This window comes from Perca flavescens, chromosome 4, assembly GCF_004354835.1.
Source record: "Perca flavescens isolate YP-PL-M2 chromosome 4, PFLA_1.0, whole genome shotgun sequence".
Classification (NCBI taxonomy): domain Eukaryota; kingdom Metazoa; phylum Chordata; class Actinopteri; order Perciformes; family Percidae; genus Perca; species Perca flavescens.
Window position 1 is genome coordinate 37,151,346 of NC_041334.1, and position 20,301 is coordinate 37,171,646.

The 20,301-nt window shown below is 42.8% G+C and overlaps 1 protein-coding gene across 3 annotated transcripts in view; it reads left to right on the forward strand.

The window, feature by feature from the left end:
- Window positions 1-348: 348 nt before the first annotated feature.
- The window catches only part of phactr3b (phosphatase and actin regulator 3b), a 59,886-nt gene continuing 39,933 nt past the window's right edge, over window positions 349-20,301 (forward strand). For 2 of the 3 annotated variants that reach the window (XM_028576791.1, XM_028576792.1), the window contains exons 1-2: window positions 349-1,073; window positions 19,993-20,151. In XM_028576791.1, the coding sequence (XP_028432592.1) occupies window positions 965-1,073; window positions 19,993-20,151 (268 nt within the window). In that variant the 5' untranslated portion in view covers window positions 349-964. Of the gene's footprint in view, window positions 1,074-14,771; window positions 15,054-19,992; window positions 20,152-20,301 lie in introns of those variants that run through there. The other variant, XM_028576793.1, reaches the window with a different exon arrangement.

The window sequence follows — 20,301 nt, forward strand, 5'->3', positions numbered from 1 at the left end:
TAAATGCCATGTCATATTTCCCCCCTACACTGGTTCCCCCACCTGCCAAATCCCACTTTCATACATGTGTTAATTTATACCTTCACTAAGATCAAAGGTTTTATTTTAGCCCCTATCTTTGTTATCCATTTACAACTGAATACAAGTTTCGTCATTTCTGACTGTGGGCCTACGTGCTTTCTTCAATAAATATAGACGATTCAGTCCAGTGGGACATTGTCATTTAGAAAGTCCCCATTTCCTTAATCCCAAGTGGACGTGAATCCAACGCTGCCTTCATTGTCTGCAGGACATGTCGCCTTTAAAAGTTGGCCTCAGATGTGAGCCATCAAAGCGCGAAATTGCCCCTAAAACGTGCCAGCCTGGTTTAGGCTACACCCAGCTGTAGCCTACAATTCAGCGAACAACAGATTCCTTCTTTAGCCCAACATGTTTGCATATGCGTAATATTGTGGGTGTAGGCCTATAGTGAGTCTGGCTTTCTTTGGACAGAGCACTTTTAATTTTAATGTTAGTTTTTAATTCAGGCTGACAAATACAGTGCAGTATAGGCTACTGCAGATTGCGGACTATATTTAGTCTAGATGTCAGCAGCATCGTGACTGTAATTGGTCTAATAAGGTCAGGTGGGATTAGTTAACAACAACTTTTAAAAAGAGGGTTTGTGTTACACAGACGTCGACTCTGCAGCTCCCCTGCAACGCCGGGGTTAATTTGACTTTTTGAAACGTCAAAGAATCTCCAAATCGAGTCGAGATGGTTAATAATTGGGGTTTACGAGCAGCACTTGAAGGAGACACGATGCTACGCGCGTAATGGATTTCCCCAGCACTGCTGCTTATTGGGGACCAGGAGCTGCAGCTACAGCGGTCCAACCACGTTAAAGTCGGCTCCGCCGCTTGATGCCGGTGACCTTGGCTAACGGCGATCACGCCTTTCTTGCGTTTTTGCTTTTCTATTCACCATGGCATCATCGGACGGGCTGGACGAGGACTGCGTGCTGGTGCGTGGAAGATCTCAGAGTGACCCCAGTAGCATCACCGAGGTCCGATTGGGTGAAGCGCACAGAGCAGGTAAGGAGGAGGAGAGAGGGGGCCCCCCCAAATGCATGTTGTTGGACATCTGTCATCTGCTCATTAGTTCGTGCTTTTGGCGGGTGGTCGGAGAGGAAACACATCACGATGTCGGGGCTCGCCCACAGCCCATCACGGCCGCGGTGATCCCTTTGAATTTGTATGCAACAAACGTAGGTTGTGTTGTAAACGTGCGTCATTTAGCCTACTATCCCCAACATATTCTCCCTGCTGTGCTGTGCTGTGCTGCAGGCCTTCAATGTGAAATAATAATAATAATAATAATAATAATAATAATAATAATAATAATAATAATAATAATGTCAATAGCCTGTCAGTGAAAATGGTGTCATAACATGCAACATAGGCTAGATATGTTGTCCAACTGGTGTCCTAACAGTTAAGTCTCTGTGGAGTCTTTTTCAGCAGTACATCCATTTTATGTCAATAATAGCATGCATTGATTTCATGATTTTGGTGTTTTGCAGACCCATGTGCCTACTACCTGTCACCCATTGCTCTCCATATCATCAAGCTGTGGCTGTTGATGTCATTAGCGCAATGAAAATCTGCACCAAAACTGAATGTCCTCTATGTAGGTTGTTGCAATGTTTTATGATCTAGTTTTTGTATTTGATAACATGCTTTTTTTATTTTATTTTTTTTTTCAGCATGGAAAGATAGGATGAACAACTTGCCATCACACATAGACTGCAGTATGTTGAGTTGCAGCTGATGACAGTGCTGGTTGTGTATTTGGTTGTTTCCATGGCGATCCAAATGGCAGAAGGCAGCACTTGGTTTTTTTTGTCTGCTCCACTTACTGAGCCTTTCTTTTCTTTTTTTTCCCCCTCTCTCAGTCGGTTACACTAGGTGATGTACAGCAGCCAGCCATTCAAAGTGAAATGCCACTTAGACTGTGAATCGTGTTTATTTGTGAGATGGGATTCACATTTCCACTGGGAATCGCTGGGCAGGCTCGCACTGTTGCTCAACAGCTACCAAGCAGCAGTCGTAAGATGTACTGTTTTGAAAGGTATTGAACAGTGGGTCGATGAGAAAGCGTAATAAATCACTCATTTTAATCTGCAGGCCCTTACGTTGCTTCATTGCACGTGCTGTGGATTCAACTCGTTACACAACAGAGTGTCAGCAGAAAACGGGATTTGAAGTGAGTTGAACGGAGAAGTTGCTACTGTAGCTGTTGTATCTGTACAAATAAGGGGCTCAGTTACTGTATCATAGTAAACGTGTGCGGGGGTTGCAGTATCAGTATATGAGGCAGGATGCTTGGCTTGATATTGTAGCAATCTTATTGAGCTACACTTGTATTCTCACTTGTGTGTGTGATGTTGCAGTCTGTTTGAACATCAGACCACTGGACAGGGCCAGCTATCTTTAGATATGAGGGCCACAGCGATGCTACAGGAAGGAGCTTCAAGTTCTCCTGCCAGCGGCAGATATTGTTGTGCACATGCTCTCGGCTTTCGAATCCAGTGCTTGTCACGTTGTCGTGGTTGTTATGGTTACGTAACAGAGTTGGTGTATGTGCAACTCCGAGACGACGCTTGCAGCATTGCCCCGTAATATACTGCTCATTACCATTTGAAACGCAACATTAAATTCACCCAGATCCCCCTAAAGCGCCGTAGCAGATTTCATCCAAAGTGGACATTTCCTGTGCAGCGTCAGGCACACAGGGCTCGGGCAATGCAGCAAAGAAAACCTGGCTGCCCTCCCCCCACTCCTCCATCCCCTCGGCTCGGTGCTAACCCTGATAGCACTGACACCCCTACGGCGGCTTTGATCTTGGCACTTGAAGAACCCTCTTTAAGAAATGGTGGAGAGAAGGGAAAGTGACAGGTCTCTGAGAATGGTGGCATAATCGTGGGACCCAGCTGGACAATGTCACAGTGTGAAACAGCTGCACGGTAGACTAGACGTAAGATACAAATGACTTCTTCAATTGTGACGCTTTGATAATAATGTAGGAAGAAAATGTAGCACTTTGTCTACGGCACCGGGCTTCAACCAAACCGAAAAATCACTTGTCATTTGTGCTTTCTCATCTGCTCGTTGCATAAAGCACACCGAGCGCTGAGGACTCTGATTTAACCTGAATACATGTTTGGCAGAACTTACTGCCTGGTTGACAATGCTTTGCTGTACCTGCTAGAGACAGCAGACTAATGAAAACAACGTGCCATGGATTTAAATCTCTTCACATTGACTTCTGTAATTTCATTTGGAGCCTGTGATAAGCAGCCACCTTTGTTCAGCACACACAGGCTACATCACTAGCTCTGTTGGAGATGATGCAGAACAGCAAGTGCAGCCAAAACATTTTAGCCCAAAGGTGGAACTCATGCTGCATTCAAATCTTGGCATATGCAGTATTTGGCAAACCGGATATTCGTCACTTTCGTTAGGAGAGAGACGGCGCGGGTGCGATGTGACACTTAATGTGTCTTCAAACAGAACTTGGCAGAATGACTCACATTTTTTCCAACTTCTAAAGTCTGCTGGCAGTGAAGGCGTGTGTGATGTTTGAAAATGAAGCCAAATTGTTGTATCCACATTAGTTTGTGCGCCTACTCAATTGTTTCATCAAGCACCAACTATAATAACCACACAGGAAATACCCTATAGCATTCGGTGAACCGCGCAGTTGTCAATTTCTAATATATCTGCACGCAATAGGATAGCGCTACAACCAACCAGAGCGACGCTAGTCGATAGATTCAACTTTTGGCTTTTCGGCAAAACTCCGAACACATCTTCCTTTTTTAAGAATGACTTCAGTGCCGTTCTTTGTTCTTTTCTCAAAGAAAAGCTTAACTCCAAGTCTTCCAGAAGACCTCTGTTCCCAGCAGCAGCAGCCATAAGCCCCGCCCACCAACTCAATACACAATGTGATTGGTCTGACTAGAGTTTGGTTTTTCCAGCTCGCAAGTCAACGGAGAGTGCCTAGACCTAACCTGACTCCGCCAGATGGATTGCTTCGCATTTGCTTGGCATATCCATCTGGGAACTTTCCATGGAGAACTTTTGGGAAGGGGCGGAATACTGGTTATTTGATTGGATGAACCATCTGTCTATCACCTATGTTGGTGATAGATGGGCCAAATCAACCAATCAGATCCACGAAGCGTATGAAAATACAACCACAAGCCCGCCCCCTGCTGCTGCAGGCAAAGCATAGCTCGTAAGCTCAGCATGCAAGCAACATGTCGGTAAAGGATATTTGCCGTTTGTGTAACGAGAATTTAGGAATAAAAGGCACCATTACAGGTTCCCGGTCCATATTCCAAAAGAAGGATCCAAGAGAAAAAAAGCATTAGCGAGCGGCTAACAGAATTAGGGCTACCGCTGGCTGAAAATCCTGGTTAGCTGATTGGATAAACCATCGGTCTATCACCACCTAACCCACCTCAAAACCAACGCTGATTGGCCCGGTCGTTTGGCTAACGGCTCCAAATTTTCTCTGCCTCAAGATGCCAGACTGATCTGCGAGTGGAAAACTGGAGCTCGCCAGATCAGAACGGTGTCACGAGGCTAGCCTAGACCCCCCTGGCTGCGAAATAATTTTGCTGCCGCTAGGGTTCGTCTAGATTTCTAGGCTAATAGAAGGTGCAGAGCTTTCCAGTCCCTCTCCTTCAGCCATGCAAAATTTAATTGAATTGTCCATTTTCTAAAGCCGAGTCCTCTCTGACACTAGCTGGGTTTATCACTGCAGTACAAATCATTCTTAGACACTGGAAAAGCCAAGTAAGGCCTAGTTTTATAGACTGGCTGAAGTTAATGACGGACACAGCCTCATTTGAGGATCATCATTTTATTCAATTTGAAGTGACTAGTGCCCCATAATTAATATTATTATCAAGCCTAATTCGATCTCAGCCATTATTTTTTTTATTTATTTCTTCTTCCTGTTTTATTGATTATTTAGGTGTGTTTTAATGTGTTTTAATTGTGATTTTGTTTTGTTGCCCAGATTGCTGTATATTGTTTGTTTAGTGCTGTTATATGTTGTTAAATGTGGTGTGTTTCTCACATGGAAAAACAATAAAAACTTTAATTACAAAAAAAAAGTAGGCTTTGACAGTAGAGTTGTGACGCTAACCGACATCCTGGGGATGCTGGAGTGTTGCTTAAACACAGCATCAAACTGTGGGCATCTTTTCTAAAGCACATTAAAAGAAATGATCAAGGTGCCTGCAGGAGTCTCTTCTCTTGCGCCACTCATCTCCCTGTTTGAGCTGGGGCTGTGGTACTAATCTGACATGCTGCTCTAACATAAAAAGGTCTTCTCCCTGGACTCCTCCGCTGTCCTCCAGCCACTGCAGGATTTCTTTTATTTGAATCAGGGGGCCTTAATCAGGAAGCCTATACATAAGCCAGTTTGTCTCATTCCATATTCAGAGCTGTGGTTGAACAGAGAGAATAGCAAACCTGGCAAGTGGCGGCTCACTTCTACATGCACGTTCAGCTCAGCATGGAACAAGTGCTACATCTCTTCACAGCCACATGAGTCATTTCACAGCAACTGCAGTTGGTGATGAGATGGGGTGAAAGGTGTAATTGAAAAATAATGAAGCAATGCCACTTCCATTGTACACTGTTGTACACAAAGGCATTTATCTGCCATGTCACAAAAACTAAATCCACAGAAGAGGCTGAGCTCACTGAAATTGTATTTTTCTTAAGAACAAAAATGAAATGCAATTTTCAATTAAATGAAAACTACGTTCAAGCTCCTTAAATTCCTGAATGGGGAAACTGTGAAGATCGGAGAAGAGTTAATGGAAGTGACGTACCTGGAACGTGAGGTCTGCAGCTGGACCTTCTTGTTCAATAGCAAGCAGAGATGAGAATGGGGAATTATCGATGAAATGCATTTTAAACACCTGCCTAGTATGATGAGATGTCTTAAAATGCTGCTAAGTGGGATCAAGAGCAGTTGAATGTGAATCAGTAGGTGAAACTGCCACCAGGGGCTCTACTTGGCAGATAGATGGATGTACCATAAATGAGGAAAGCTGTGGCTGTCATAATGAGTCCGCTCAGCACTGCAGTGGCCAGACCTCTCCCATAGAAAGGGGACAAATGGTCTGTCCAAGGTTGTGCTGCCATAGAGCGGGAATGGACAGACACTCAGGATTACTCAGCACTATACAGTATTGGAAGGTTTGGGATGAGTTGGAATTAGACTTACTGAGACGTGCTTTGAATGAATCGTCATTCTTTCTCGTCGAGAAAAACATTTCTTTAAACCAATCACAATCCTCATGGGTGGTGCTAAGCGCCGGACGGAGCCACGGTGCCTCTGCTAAATGGCCTCGGAAAGGAACTTATTTTGGTGGAACGTGTACGTTCAAAAGATTGGATTTCTTTCATTTCGGCCGAAGGTCCGTTACCTTTTGCTTCCTTTGTGTTGGCGTCCTAAACTCCGGTGGATTTGTGAGGACTATGGTTAACTGCTCCTCAGATCTCTGCAGGGTAAATCCAGACAGCTAGCTAGACTATCTGTCCAATCGGAGTTTTCTGTTGCACGACTAAAACGACTTTTGAACGTCCAAACAAGTTCCTTCCCGAGGCTATTTTGCAGAGGCGCCGTTGCTCTGTGTGGCGCTTAGCGCCGCCCAAGACGATTGTGATTGGTTTAAAGAAATGCCAATAAACCAGAGCACGTTTTTCTCCCATCCCGGAATGCTGTGTGGACTCGCCAGACCCTCCTGCGCAGCGCTGTGGAGGAAGGTCTGGCAATGCGAGACTAATTGGCAGGTAACAAAAGTCCTCATAAATCGACCAGAGTTTAAAATTCTAACACAAATAAAGTGGAAGGTAAGGAACATGCGGCTGAAAAGAGGGACATCCGGTGGATTTTCCGGCTGCACCAGAAGCGGAGCGCCATGGACATAGACTACTTTGTGTCAGACTGTGAGACACAGATGAACACTGTGCAGGCAGCATTAGAATAAGAAATACACAGAAAACCAAACGTTGCTTAACATTATGCCTCTCTGTGGGTATTTTTTTAGAGCTGATGCAACTCCTCATAGTTATCTCATTTCAAAAGTGGAACATCTGAAAGCAGTGGCGAAGGATTTAGCATAGACAGCACGACAACAATTAATGTGGAGCACTGCAGAAGTGATGCGATTAATCTAGGACTGTAGATGAAAATGTGACTTTGCTGAGACGGTAATAGGTTGTTCCATCACTAAGTTTTACCCTTGAGTCTTTGGTGCAGCATTGATTCTTTTTTATTAGCTGGCCAAGAATCAGTGGTACAGTGGCCAATTCAAAAGCACCTTGCTTTTTGTGCCAACTCACCTCTCATGCCATTGTGCTCTCTGCTGAGATGTCCCCGGGTCCCACTGACTACAGGGCCCAGGGGAGCAGCCAGAGGCAGGACAAAGCATGACATCATCCTCCACCAATGTAATGAAAGGACATAAACAGCACTGCGTAGGGGGCTCTCATAATGAAGATACAGGGCCGTAGCAAGACTTTTAGAAATACTGAGGTCACCAGTCCAAATTCTCCCAACAGAGAACATTTTTAAGATAATCTTTTGGGCTTTTCTGCCTTTATTTGAGGACAGCTAGGTGAGAAAGACATGCAGGAAATCATCACAGGTCGGATTAGAACCCTAGACCTCTGCGTCGAGAGATAAACCTCTCAGTACACGTGCGTCTGCTCTACCTACTGAGCCAACCCGGCCACAGACCAAATAGTTTTTTAAACTCACTGAGCAGCCTGGAAGCCAGGGACGTTGGGTGACTGTCCGACGGAAGCATGTGATAGCCATCAGTTTACCACCAACCAGTTCATGTTTCTAACTCGTTCACCCCACTCAGCAACACAACCACTGAAAAAGGTGTGTGTGTGTGTGTGTGTGTGTGTGTGTGTGTGTGTGTGTGTGTGTGTGTCAAAATAGGAGACGAGAAAGCTTGAAAATGTCTTAATTCAGAATCAGTATAAATTCAAAAATCTGTATTTTTGTAGGCATATTCCACTCTCTCTTAGAGACACAACTTAAACCATATAGCATCATAGCAGCCTACGCTTATTTATTGGGAGCAGCTTAGAGCTTAATAAAATAGAAATTAGTGTTGCCATGTTGCCTTCCAATAAATAAAAAGTGAATGAATGACCCTTTATCATCGCTTAGTCTACATCCACGACATTCCACTTGCTCCATTCTGCGGAAACTCCGCTTTCTTGTGTGTGTGTTGGAATTTTAACCTCCGGTGGATTTGTGAGGACTATGGTTAACTGCTCCTCAGATCTCTGCAGGGTAAATCCAGACAGCTAGCTAGACTATCTGTCCAATCTGAAATCCTTTCTGTTGAACGACTAAAACAACCTTTCAACGTACACATGTTCCAGCAAAACAAGTTCCTTCCCGAGACAATTGTGATTGGTTTAAAGAAATGCCAGTGTGTGCTGTGTGGGTTAGCCAGACCATCCTCTGCAGCACTGTGGAGGACTAGAAGTAAAGTGACGAAGAGTGTCAAACAAAAACAGGACTACACCACCCAGGAGACCGGCGTTCGTGTCCCTTGGCATTGTGCTCTCTAATTTCATGATTTGTACTTGAGCAAGCCTTTTATCGATATTAATGGATGTTGCTCTGCATGTCACATCCTGAGGGTGGATGTGAACATGCAATGATATGCTTTATTTTAAGAAAGAAATTCAGTTCACTATGTGTGTAACAGAGACAGAGATCTACCCAGCGACTGGGCTAGGCATGTTGGGGAGAGCTACTTGAATTAAGCTGTCAGCCATTTACACATAATGTATCTTTTATGAATGTTTCATGTGCTGACCTAATTCCTTTCAGAGCCGAGTAAAAGCAATATGCTGCACACGAGAACACAGCCGAGCATCCAGCTGATCCTTTAGACATCCTTATCCCACAACAAGAGGATAGAAACGGCTGGATGAATGGAATCAGAGCTGTGATATGATCACTTGGATGCCCTGCGAAAGCATAAATGCTCTAGACCACCCCAGATTAGAGTTGTTTTTAGTCATTGTCCACTGCATCCCACAGAGAGGGAATACAAACAGCCTAGTGAGAGCTTTATCAAAAAAAAAGAGATATTTTGCTCACTATGGCAGATGTAATTAAAGCCAATGCTTAATCCCAGAGTAGGAATGGAGAGCCTGATCGCTGACAGACTTGAATCTCTCAGCAGAGTAAAATAAAATGAAGGAGGGGTCAAGGCAGAAGCTGCAAAAAACTGCTTAAACTGGTTGCTGGATTTGAAGCCCTAAAAAGTAAAAATGAAAAGCTACTAATCAGCACCAAACTGCCATTCTAATGTGCTAACCCCATGCAATACAAAGTATGGCTGTTTAGAAAGAATCCAAACACAGACCTGGGCCAGTTATCTATTCTACAAATAGATTGCGTATTCTCTACCAGCCTGACTTGCTGAAAGGACTGGAGCTATCACATGCTTTGTTTCATGAGCCAAGCGTACTAGACCATCCTCACGTAAACATTATAGCATTTGTCGTTTGTTCAAAAATACAATTAATCTACTTATAATAAGGACCTCTAGCTGCCATTAGAATTATGACTCTATATGGTAAGGAACAAAGCTGGAAGTAGCAAAACCTCATAGGGAGGATTTTGGGGTGGACAGATGGATCAACAAAGCCTATTATAACATCCTTAAAGGTCCAGTGTGGAACAAAATCAAAATCTGTGTTGCCCGTTCACAAACTTGTCATTAATATTTACCACCACCATCAATTCCAAGTATTCCTATAGGCTTTAAATTTTACATTTGCGTTTGCATGAACTGGGGTAGACGCTCCATATACATGCGCTATCTTGAAATACGTTAGCCGGTAAGGGACATACGGGACATACTGCTCCGCCTTTCGCGTTTTCGCTGTCTCACGATTAGGGTTGGGTACCAAAACCCGGTTCCACTGTGGATCCGGTTCCTACGCAAACGGTAGTATTCGGACCGGATTAGAACGCAAATTTCGGTTCCTCATTTTGGTTCCGACTGAAATATCGGTGTGATATCGCGGTGTGAAGCGCGTGTCCGTGCTATTCTCTGACAGCGATATCCACTCTACAATCCCTGCTGATAGACGGCTTTTTGTACACGCTCCGAAACGGCCGTAAAAACGCTTTCTCTGTAGTCTACCGTTAGCTAGCTATCGTAAATGTAGGCTAATTTTAAAATGCCATATTTTCCCTCTGGGCTCAACAAAACTGACGTAAAAGCATTTTAACCATTCACTGCACGTGATCTAGCTAGTAAACATATTACACTTGCTCCGCTAGTCTATCGTTCAGGATGAGCGGCGTCATCAGTAAAAAGCGTGAAGGCTACCGTAGCTGTAATACCTACTTTGAACTGCGTGGCGCGATAGAGTTGATGCGATATATGATCTCAAAGCTAGATGGGAGAAATTCCTACACATTGGACCTTTAAACTATGTTATTATAGCAAACACTGTTTATTGTTATTACGATTATATATCATGTTTTGCATAAACCTTACCAAACCTTAAGCATAGCAGTGGCAGATCAAAACGTTCATGGTCTTAATCATATGGTTGCATTGTATCATTATATGTAACATTTTTGGAAGGTGCCGCTGAAAAATGGCCTCCTGTCGATAGGAAATGCTCATACGTATGGTTTTGGAAGGCAGTGAGAAACAAGTATACTTTGGAGGACTTGTTGGAAGACTGATTGCTAAAATGTATAATAATCAATGAATAAATTAAGCAATTTACCAATGCAAGGACCACATTTGCTGATTAGACCCATAGACTGAGTAAAAGAAGTGGACGTAGCCACCCAATGGTATTTGGACGACCACTTTGAAGCCCCAAGTTTGGCATTTTTGCCATCCCCATCTTGGCTTTGCATTGCAGGACTACTAAGTTATAATATGTCTATATTAATTTACCATCTGCAAAGGAATTTTGGACTAAATGTTTGTTTTTTGGGAACTCTGAACATTATGTCAGGCTTTCAATAACTGCCCTCTCTGATTCAGTTACTTTGTGGCTAATATAAGAAACACAGAGGCTCTCTCAGCCTTCACTGAACTACTACTATGTGACTACTGTGCGGTTGAGGTTTGATGTCAAAGTGCTTAAGGACACTCCATATACTACTCCCTTGTGACTGCACAACACAATAAAATACCCCTGAAATGATCCCTTCGGGACTAGGGGGGGCGGCAAAAGGTCACAGGGGGGGCGCAAGTCTTTATCTGGTTTAAGGTTGAGGTAAAAAAAAAAAATATTTGCACATGTTAAACAAATTATGATAATACACTAGAATATATAATGTGTACAAAAGTCAGTATGAAAATTTTTGTTTTAGGCTACTTAGTAGGCCAAACCTCCGGGACCTCTTAACCTGTGGCCCTTGCTGTCATCAGGTCAGCTGCTAGCTGCTATCTTCCTCATTTTCCTGCCGCCAAGGCATCACTATTTTATGAATGAAACATGGTGGAGAAATGTAAAAGTGCTGATAACTGCTCTGTATCAAAAAAGAAAGTAAGGCTCTATCTCGAGAGTTACCTCAACTTCAGTTTTGTGGGGGGCTCAGCTTTTCTTAGACATGAGTAGGGGGGGCGCCAAGGAAAAAAGGTTGGGAACCACTGAGATAGAGAATACAAGTAGGGACAAACTCATCACAACAGTCCTCATTATGTGTAAAAATACATTGTAAAGTTAATCTGATATATGCAATGATATGGCAATGTTCTGCAGTCTGAGTTAATCAAATTTGTTGTCTATTTTTGTCTTTGTATACCGAATTATGTCTTGTGTCCAAAATCTTTGCTGCCAGCACACTATACATAGTGCCCTCGATTATTCATACAATTGTTTGTCCATGGCCTACAGTAATTTTAGCTCAAAATCCGACAATGCAATGCATTCACGCAATGTTGGCAGAATGGGAAGAACAGGAAAGCCTCCCGTTTTTTTTTTTTTCGATTTGGGAGCCTTAATATATTTTTTCCAAGATGGTTTTACTCACTGCGAGCATTGTAAATTTGCGTACACTGCAAATTGTGACTGCCGTACTGCAGTCGCATGAGATTTCTTCATCTTTAAGTTGGCAAGCTTGAGGTCATGTGTCAGTTGTTATTAAATGATCACAGTTTGTGTGGACACCCTTTTGGCATGCCCTCCATCCCAGAGGAAGTCTTGTAAATACTGAATGAGATTGGCTACACCATGATTGCTTACATTGTTTACATTATTTGCTTTCTGCTTGTGTGTCCCCGAGGAGAAATCCAGCCGTCGACTTTTATCAGCTCTGATGTAGCTCAGGCCTTCCTTCGGTGTGTATGAGTGGCCCTCTAATGGATCTGAAACCACAAGGCTATGTTTACATCAGACATGATGTTGTCTGAATATTTAATAATTAGTCGTCTGTGCCGATGGAGTATATGATGCAGGTAAAGGAAAAAAAGAATAATAAAAAAAGCAGTATTCCCGCATTAATGCAAGGGGATTTGTGCTTTATGTGCCGAACCGACATGAGTGTGTGAGTATATTTCTTCTTTTATGGGTGGCTGTATAGCGCTATATAAATACAGTCCATTTACATTAGATCACCTGTGGTATTTTCTGTGTAATCATATATTTCAAATTTTTCTTCCTTCTACATATACAACATTATTTATTTATTATCTAGTAGCCTACCCAGTAGTAGCAGTAGTCCCTAAGTAGTCTCTTAAGAATACATTCACATATTCTAACATGGAGATATGTTTTGAGCTATATAAAAAATAAAAAAATTAGCTCAAGATAAAGTGTATCTATATTAAAACACTTAAAAATAAGTTTCTTATCTCTCCCGTTGACATTAGTTTGCAAGTATTTTCACATATACACTCAGTTGTCAGTTCATTAGTAGTGTTTATTGAATGTTATGAACATTTTGGAGGCTGCAGTTTGTGGTTTGTTGTGCTGTTAAACTGGAAAGATGAGATGATTATATAAGTCAATTGACAAAGAGTAAAAAAATAAGGAATTTGATGCTTTCCTTTATCTCATATGATAGTAGAAGTAGCCTACATCCATTTAGATTTTGGAGTGTTGGTCAGATAAAATAATTAATTTAAAGATGCCACCTTGGGCTTTACAGATTATGGTGGACATTTTTCACAATTTTTCTAACATTTTGGCAGCATGGTGGCCCAGGGGATAGCACTGGAAGGTTCTGGGTTCGAATCTTGGTTCTCACCATGTCTGCGTGGGGTTTCCTTCCGGGTTCTCAGGTTTCCCCCACCATCAAAAACATGTGGATTAGGTTCTCCAGTCAGTGCCCTTGATCAAGGCAGTGGCTCAGATCTGGAGTTGGTCACCGGGTGCTGTAAATTGATGCCCACTGCTCCCTTGAAGGATGGGTTAAAATGCAGAGAATGAATTGGGTGTGTTACATGTATATGTGACAATAAAGCACCTTTAAACAATGAATCAAATAATTGATAAAAATAATCGGCATCATGAAAAGAATTGTAAGTTGCAGCCCTAAATTGTATTACAATACACTGAAGGGTGCTTTTATATTGTGTCCACCCCATTTGATATCAGGGAGTAACAAGTAGGCTACCTGATGCAAAAATATTACAGCAAAAACTTGCTTTTAACCCTTGTGTGGTGTTCGGGTCTGTGGGACCCCTTTTAAATGTTTGCTAAAAGAAAAATTATGATATTTATTATTTCTTCTAACTCAAACTCACTGACCTTGGCTCATTTTCTGTGAAGAACATAAAAAATTATTTTCAATGACGGTACACCCCCCTCTACACATAACTATTACATATGAGGTGTTCGGGTCCACTAGACCCGAGTGTATTTAAATGTAAGTGCTATGAAACTATGTTGTCTTCCTGCTATTCCCACACAAATTTACAAAATTGTTAGATTTCAAGCACTTTCACCTGTTCTGATTAAGTTCTAAGGAATAAGCACCATTAATGATCAAAAATCTTGCTTCAGTCTTTTGATATTTCCGTTTTCTCACAAAAAACAAAAATGATCAAATGATCATAAATGTGATCTCACAGGGGTAAATGGCAAATATAAACCATAAATGATGTATATATCGTTGGTAATTGAGCTAAAGTAAACATCTGTTAAGTATTTTTACATAAATGGTTATGGCTGTATTGATTTAAAAGCCTAATAATGTGGTGGGTCCACCAGACCGGAAACATTGGCCATGTAACACAAATGTGAAGTGTGTGTGTGTGTGTGTGTGTGTGTGTGTGTGTGTGTGTGTGTGTGTGTGTGTGTGTGTGTGTGTGTGTGTGTATCAAAATAGGAGGCGAGAAAGGTTGAAAATGTCTCAATTCAGAATCAATATAAATTCAAAAATCTGTATTTTTGTAGGCATATTCCACTCTCTCTTAGAGACACAACTTATAGCATCATAGCAGCCTACGCTTATTTATTGGGAGCAGCTTAATAAAATAAACTTTATAAAATATAAATTAGAATAAAAGCTAAATGGGCGTGTGTGTATGTGTGTGTGTGTGTGTGTGTGTGTGTGTGTGTGTGTGTGCGCGCGTGTGTGTGTGAATTGTAACCTATAGCCTATTCTAGGCTACTGTATGTTTTGCAGTAGGGGATGAGTGTGTGCCTGTTTATTTGCCCTCCTCCTCCCGTCCAGAGGGGCGGGGTCCACACGGCCCGTCAACACTAGCAGCCACAGATGTAAAAACCCGGCGTCCGCTCACACTTCCTTTCCGCTCACTCGGACCGCTCCCGTCTCCGTTAAACTAGCAATTTTTTACACCTTTTTGAACGAGGTTATGTTACAATAACTATTTTCTTTTGTTTCTAAAATACACCGCGGCCGCGAAATCACCAGAGACCAGTCATCAGGCGGAGCCTGTCGGCTCTTTTTGGGAACATGTGAATCCCGAGATCTGGAGAAGCACTGGATAGCTGTGTATCATATGATATGTATGTATATGTATTTATGTATGTGTGCATGTGTTATTTGGCTCAATATTACACTCATTTATAGTAAATTTGCGACGAAGCATCCCACCTATTTACCCTAATTGCTCCTGTAACGTATCTATTGGTACTTAGTAGGCTAGTGTTTGACTTTATGACCAAAATGGTACTTAGTGGTGCTATTTCCTCCTTAGATATTAGTATAATATTCACACAGTGACGTGTGGCGTTCAGCAGCGAGTTTGCAGTGAAGACTAGTCCACTTAAATGTTATTTCTTTAGACATTATGTGATTTTCCCTGGCTGAAACATAACTTTTTTTCCTCGTGATATAAATTGTTATTCCAAAAAACTCATGGCAAAAAGTTATAAGAAATGGGAGTGATGATGATGATGATGGTGTGTGTGTGTGTGTGTGTGTGTGTGTGTGTGTGTGTGTGTGCTCTCCTCAGCAGGATCAGTAGGCTGTCTGCAGCAGCAGACCTTTGCTTTATGCTGCAGCACACTGTACACTATCTGACTTTACACTTCATTTCCTCTTCCCCCTGCTTGAAAAGATGATTTATTTTTTTCCCCCTGCATTTGCACAAACAAAAGACATGCTAATGTTTGCTCAAACCCTAACACGTAAATCAATAATTCAACATAACTTGCAAATTATGAATACAGTGGCTCCCTGACTTACATTATGCATCGCTACATGCCGGGCCGCGATTGGCTGCAGCTCTCCGTCTCTCTGTGGCAACAGCCTTCCCATCCACCCAGCAACTCCCTGTTCCTCATGCTGTGGTGATTCTCTGCCTCCCAGGGCCCCCTTTTTTTTTTTTTTTTTTTTTTTCTGCAGCATCCGACGTGGTAACCATGGCAACGGTAGCCTGACCCTGGGTGTGCTGCTACAGTTACTACAAGCTTGACCTGAATTCGTCATCCTAGGCAGGCACACATGACTTGGGCAACTGACCTGCTTCTCGTTGTTGGGGGGGAGGGGGTGGGGGGGTCAAGCAGCTTTGACTGTGAGTGAAAGCCTCGACACACTTCTGTTCATGGATCAGTTATGATTGGCCTTTTGTTGTTAGCGGAGTCTGTATTTTTGTAACGTTATCTCTCATATATCTCTAATTGCATATGTAGTGGAAATAAGCCGTTTGCTTCTGTACGCAGATCAAACAGCTTGAACTTCTAGCTTGTTGGTTAACATAAGAAGAAACGTTTAAGTAGAAATGCCAAAAATCCTTCTGTTTTTAGCTTCTCCGGTGTGAGGAATGTCTGCTTCTCTTTGTCTTGTGTGCTAGTGAATTGAATATCCGTTGGGTTAAGATTGTTGCGCAGTAAAAGAAAAGACATTTGAAGACCTCACTTTTGGGCTTCAGGAAATCAGGAAGGCCAATTTACTGACTAAAGCAATAATTGATTCATTGAGAACATAACTGGCAGACTAATTGATACTGGAAAATAATCGTTGGTTGCAGCCCTAGCCCCCTTGTGAACTTTTCAGCTGTCTTAACATTAGTAAGGGCTTGTACAATGGCTTGTATCTCTGCTGGAAGTCTGTGTAAACATAGCACCTACTTGAAAGTATCTATTCCTGGCTGCTCCCTGCATCAGTTTGTAGAACGGGTGAATATTTTTCTGATAGCAGTTAGATTTTGACCTTGCTTTTAAGTTGGCCGCCTTCCACATGCTGGCACCATCCCCACCAAATCCATCCTCTCCTGTGGGATATCTCAGCATAAATCACAGCACTTCATTTTGTCCTCTTATTATGTGACTGGGGACGGTAATAAGTGTATGTAATTCATTTCTTAAGGGATATAAATGGGCAGATGTTGTGGATTTAGACGCAGAAAATGAAAGTGTGCGCAGCCCACGGCTCAGCTGTAGGCTCCCTGAGGTGTCATCTTGTTGTCGGAGCCAGACTGTGTAGGAGTGCCTATTTCTGTCCTTTCTCCAAGGAACCTCTCTCTCTCTCTCTCTCTTTCTCTTTTCTGTTTTTTTCTCTCTCTCCCCGCTACTCGATGCAGCAGTCAGCTAAGTCAGCCTCTGTGCTTTTCTGTCTGTCTATCATTGTCATCCCTACTGTACAGCTTAGCCTGCAGGATTAAAAGTGCTTGGAGAAGTCAGAGTACCAGCTAAGAGGAAAAGCCACTGATTGACAGTCTTTGTCTGTCGTGAGGAAATCCAGGCTTCTGCACACGATTAGTCGAGTAATCGATTAGTTAGGCCGGCTACACATTGGCTGCGTGGCGTGAGCGTGGCGTGAGCGTGGCGTGAGCGTGGCGTGAGCGTGGCGTGAGCGTGGCGTGAGCGTGGCGTGAGCGTGGCGTGAGCGTGTCAGCTGCGTGGCGTGTCCGTTTTTATTTCGGCTCCCACGTTAACAGGTTAGAGCGTGACACGCACGTCTCAGGCGCGTCTCGAGCAAATTAGAATACAAAAATATGTTTAGATGTCATTTTTCACACAAAATAACATTTTGATGTTTGAAAGTCTCTAGGTTTTGACATAAATGGAGATATATAAATGTCATTTAAATATTTGATTTTCAAATATTGCACCTGTCAATACAGAAGGAAATATTCTGTAGCCTATTTTGGCATCAATACTGCCGACGTTGTCTTTGCTGTAATCAGATGAGAATATATTTATGTTTAACATGAAGTATACTACTGCTTGAGTGCAGTAAATCAATGGGAAACATCCATGTGTCCAGACAAGGCTCGCAGCAGCAGCGGCGGCGGCGCCGCGTCAGACACGTTTCTGGTGTGTAAAGACGTAGAAAACGCCACGCAGCCGCCACGCAACAGAAACGCCACGCTCCCGCCACGCAGCCAGTGTGTGGCCGGCCTTAATCAACGCTAATTAATGGATTCAATCATTTTCCAAGCAACGATGCCAAGCATTCTCTGATTAGAACTTCTCAAACGTGAAGATTGTTTTAGTTTTTTTATCTTGTATGATAGTGAATATTTAGTTTTAGACAAAACTAGAGATCATCTCCCAATGGGATCACACACACACACACACACACACACACACACACACACACACACACACACACACACACACACACACACGCACTCGCGCGTCTGTCAGTTATTCTTCAAATTGCGTTTGAAGAATAACTGTTAATTATAGCCCTAGATCAAGACCATTTGTTTCAACCCACACAATGCATAGCGTGGGTATTAGAAAACTGTTATTTGTACGTGTAAAGGATTAAAAAAACACTTCAAATATTAAGCATTATGTGAAATCGCTAAAACCTGAACTGCAGGACACTGCTCCAGAAATAGGCCTTCCAAAACACTGGAATAAATTCTTGTCAGTAGCCAAAAATAATGACAAATACAGGACAACAAAAGACAGCACAACTAAACAAACACATGGACACGGAGACTCAGCAGTATGCTCGGAAAACTAGCAGTCTGTCAGGAGCAGCATGTGAGATTTGTACAGTTCTGTCACTACTGTATGATGTCCAATTGAGCTGTACATTCCTGTGTACTTCACCAAGACAAGGGCACAGCCTAAAACCGTGTCACATCATTGGGGGATTGTGTGCTGCAGATGTCCGCATTGATCTTAGAAAAGGCGCGTTGTGCTGAAGCTGATTTGTGTTTTATTCTCTGTGTCTTTTAAAAGCGTTCTATTGTCTGTGTGTTTGGGGCCAGGAAGGTCTGGCTGCCCTGAAAACATGTGAGTCACTCGCAAACAATGCAATTCTCTGTCTTCTTCCCACCGCTCGCCGTTCCTCCGAAATTAGACTGGAATCAATAAGGCATTTACAGCCAGTGACCCACATTTGTTACTCTCCCATGATGATGAGGGGACTTCAGTAGTGTTCAGCCAATTTCTGTTATACCCCGTTTACACGTACGTGGTTATTTTGAAAAACTGAGACATTTCCCTTCGTTTGTGCCCTCCGTTTGCACGCAGATGGAGAATTTGCCTCTGAAAACGATTCTTTCTAAAACCTCCGGCCAGAGTGGAGATTTTGGAAAACTTCGTTTGCACGTAAACTGAGACAAACGGAGGTTTAGGCAGCCGACGCTGACGCGATGCCTGGCGCCATCTTTGTTCAAAAGAGAAAGAGGAAGTGATTGGTTGCTGTTGTTGCTATTTTCGGGATTCTGATTGGCTGGAGCTTCTCGTTCCACTGCCACCTACAGGTTTGGCGTGCTCTTGATGTCATATGTACACAGTTACGTGTAAACGAACACTTTTCTGAAAACTGACAGTTGTGCACGATGTTATTTTTGACAACGGAGAGGGTGAAATGAAAATAGCCGGCCACGCATTAGAAGGGATTTAAGAAATCCCTTTAGTCCTCGCCACGTCGGAGCACTGATTGATAAAATAAGATAAAGATAAGATAGACTTCATTAATCCCGCACTGGGGAAATTCTTGTGCTACAGCAGCTCAAATAACACAAATACACATTAAGTGGACATATGCGAAAAAATATACATTAAGTATAAGAAATAGATGTTAAATAAATAGAAAAAAAGAATTAGCGATAATAATAGTAATGAATCGAACATATGTACACAATAAACATCCTTCTATAAACAGTATATAAACACAGATGAACAGATGAGTAAGGTGCGGACGAATAGAAATTAAATATTGAATGAAATATTGCACAGTTGGAGGTGACACAGAGTAATAATAAATAATAAAGCGTAGTGCAGAATATTGTCCAGTGATGGCTCATATTGCAGAAACAGCGAGCAGTGCTACATTATGATGTCGTATTAAAGAGCCTGACTGCTGCTGGAATGAAGGACCTGTGGTAGCACTGAAGGAGCTGCTCAGGGAACTCCCAGTCTCATGTAGGGGGGGTGAGAGGGATTGATTGATTGATTGATTGATGTCACTAACGCCTGTGTTCCGGATGTTTTTCGTCGCTTGCAGCCGTGCAACCGGTTTTGTTTTGCGTTGTAGATGTGATGGACCAGCAGAGGGCGCTCCATTCAGGTTGCCTGGTCTCAGGGGTCCGAACGCCTCCCGTACGCCGCAACAGCAAGCTGGCCAGCCTGGGACGCATCTTCAAGCCCTGGAAATGGAGGAAAAAGAAAAATGAGAAGCTGAAGCCCTCTGCAAGTGAGTGTGACGTAAGACTCGTGCTTTCGTCCGTGGCGGCGAACGTCGGCCGGTTTGGGAGTCACTCGGGGGTGGGGGGGAAATGGGAGCACGGAGGCTGTATTTGCAAATAGACCCAGGCTTGCTTCACACGTTTTCATTGTCCGTGCA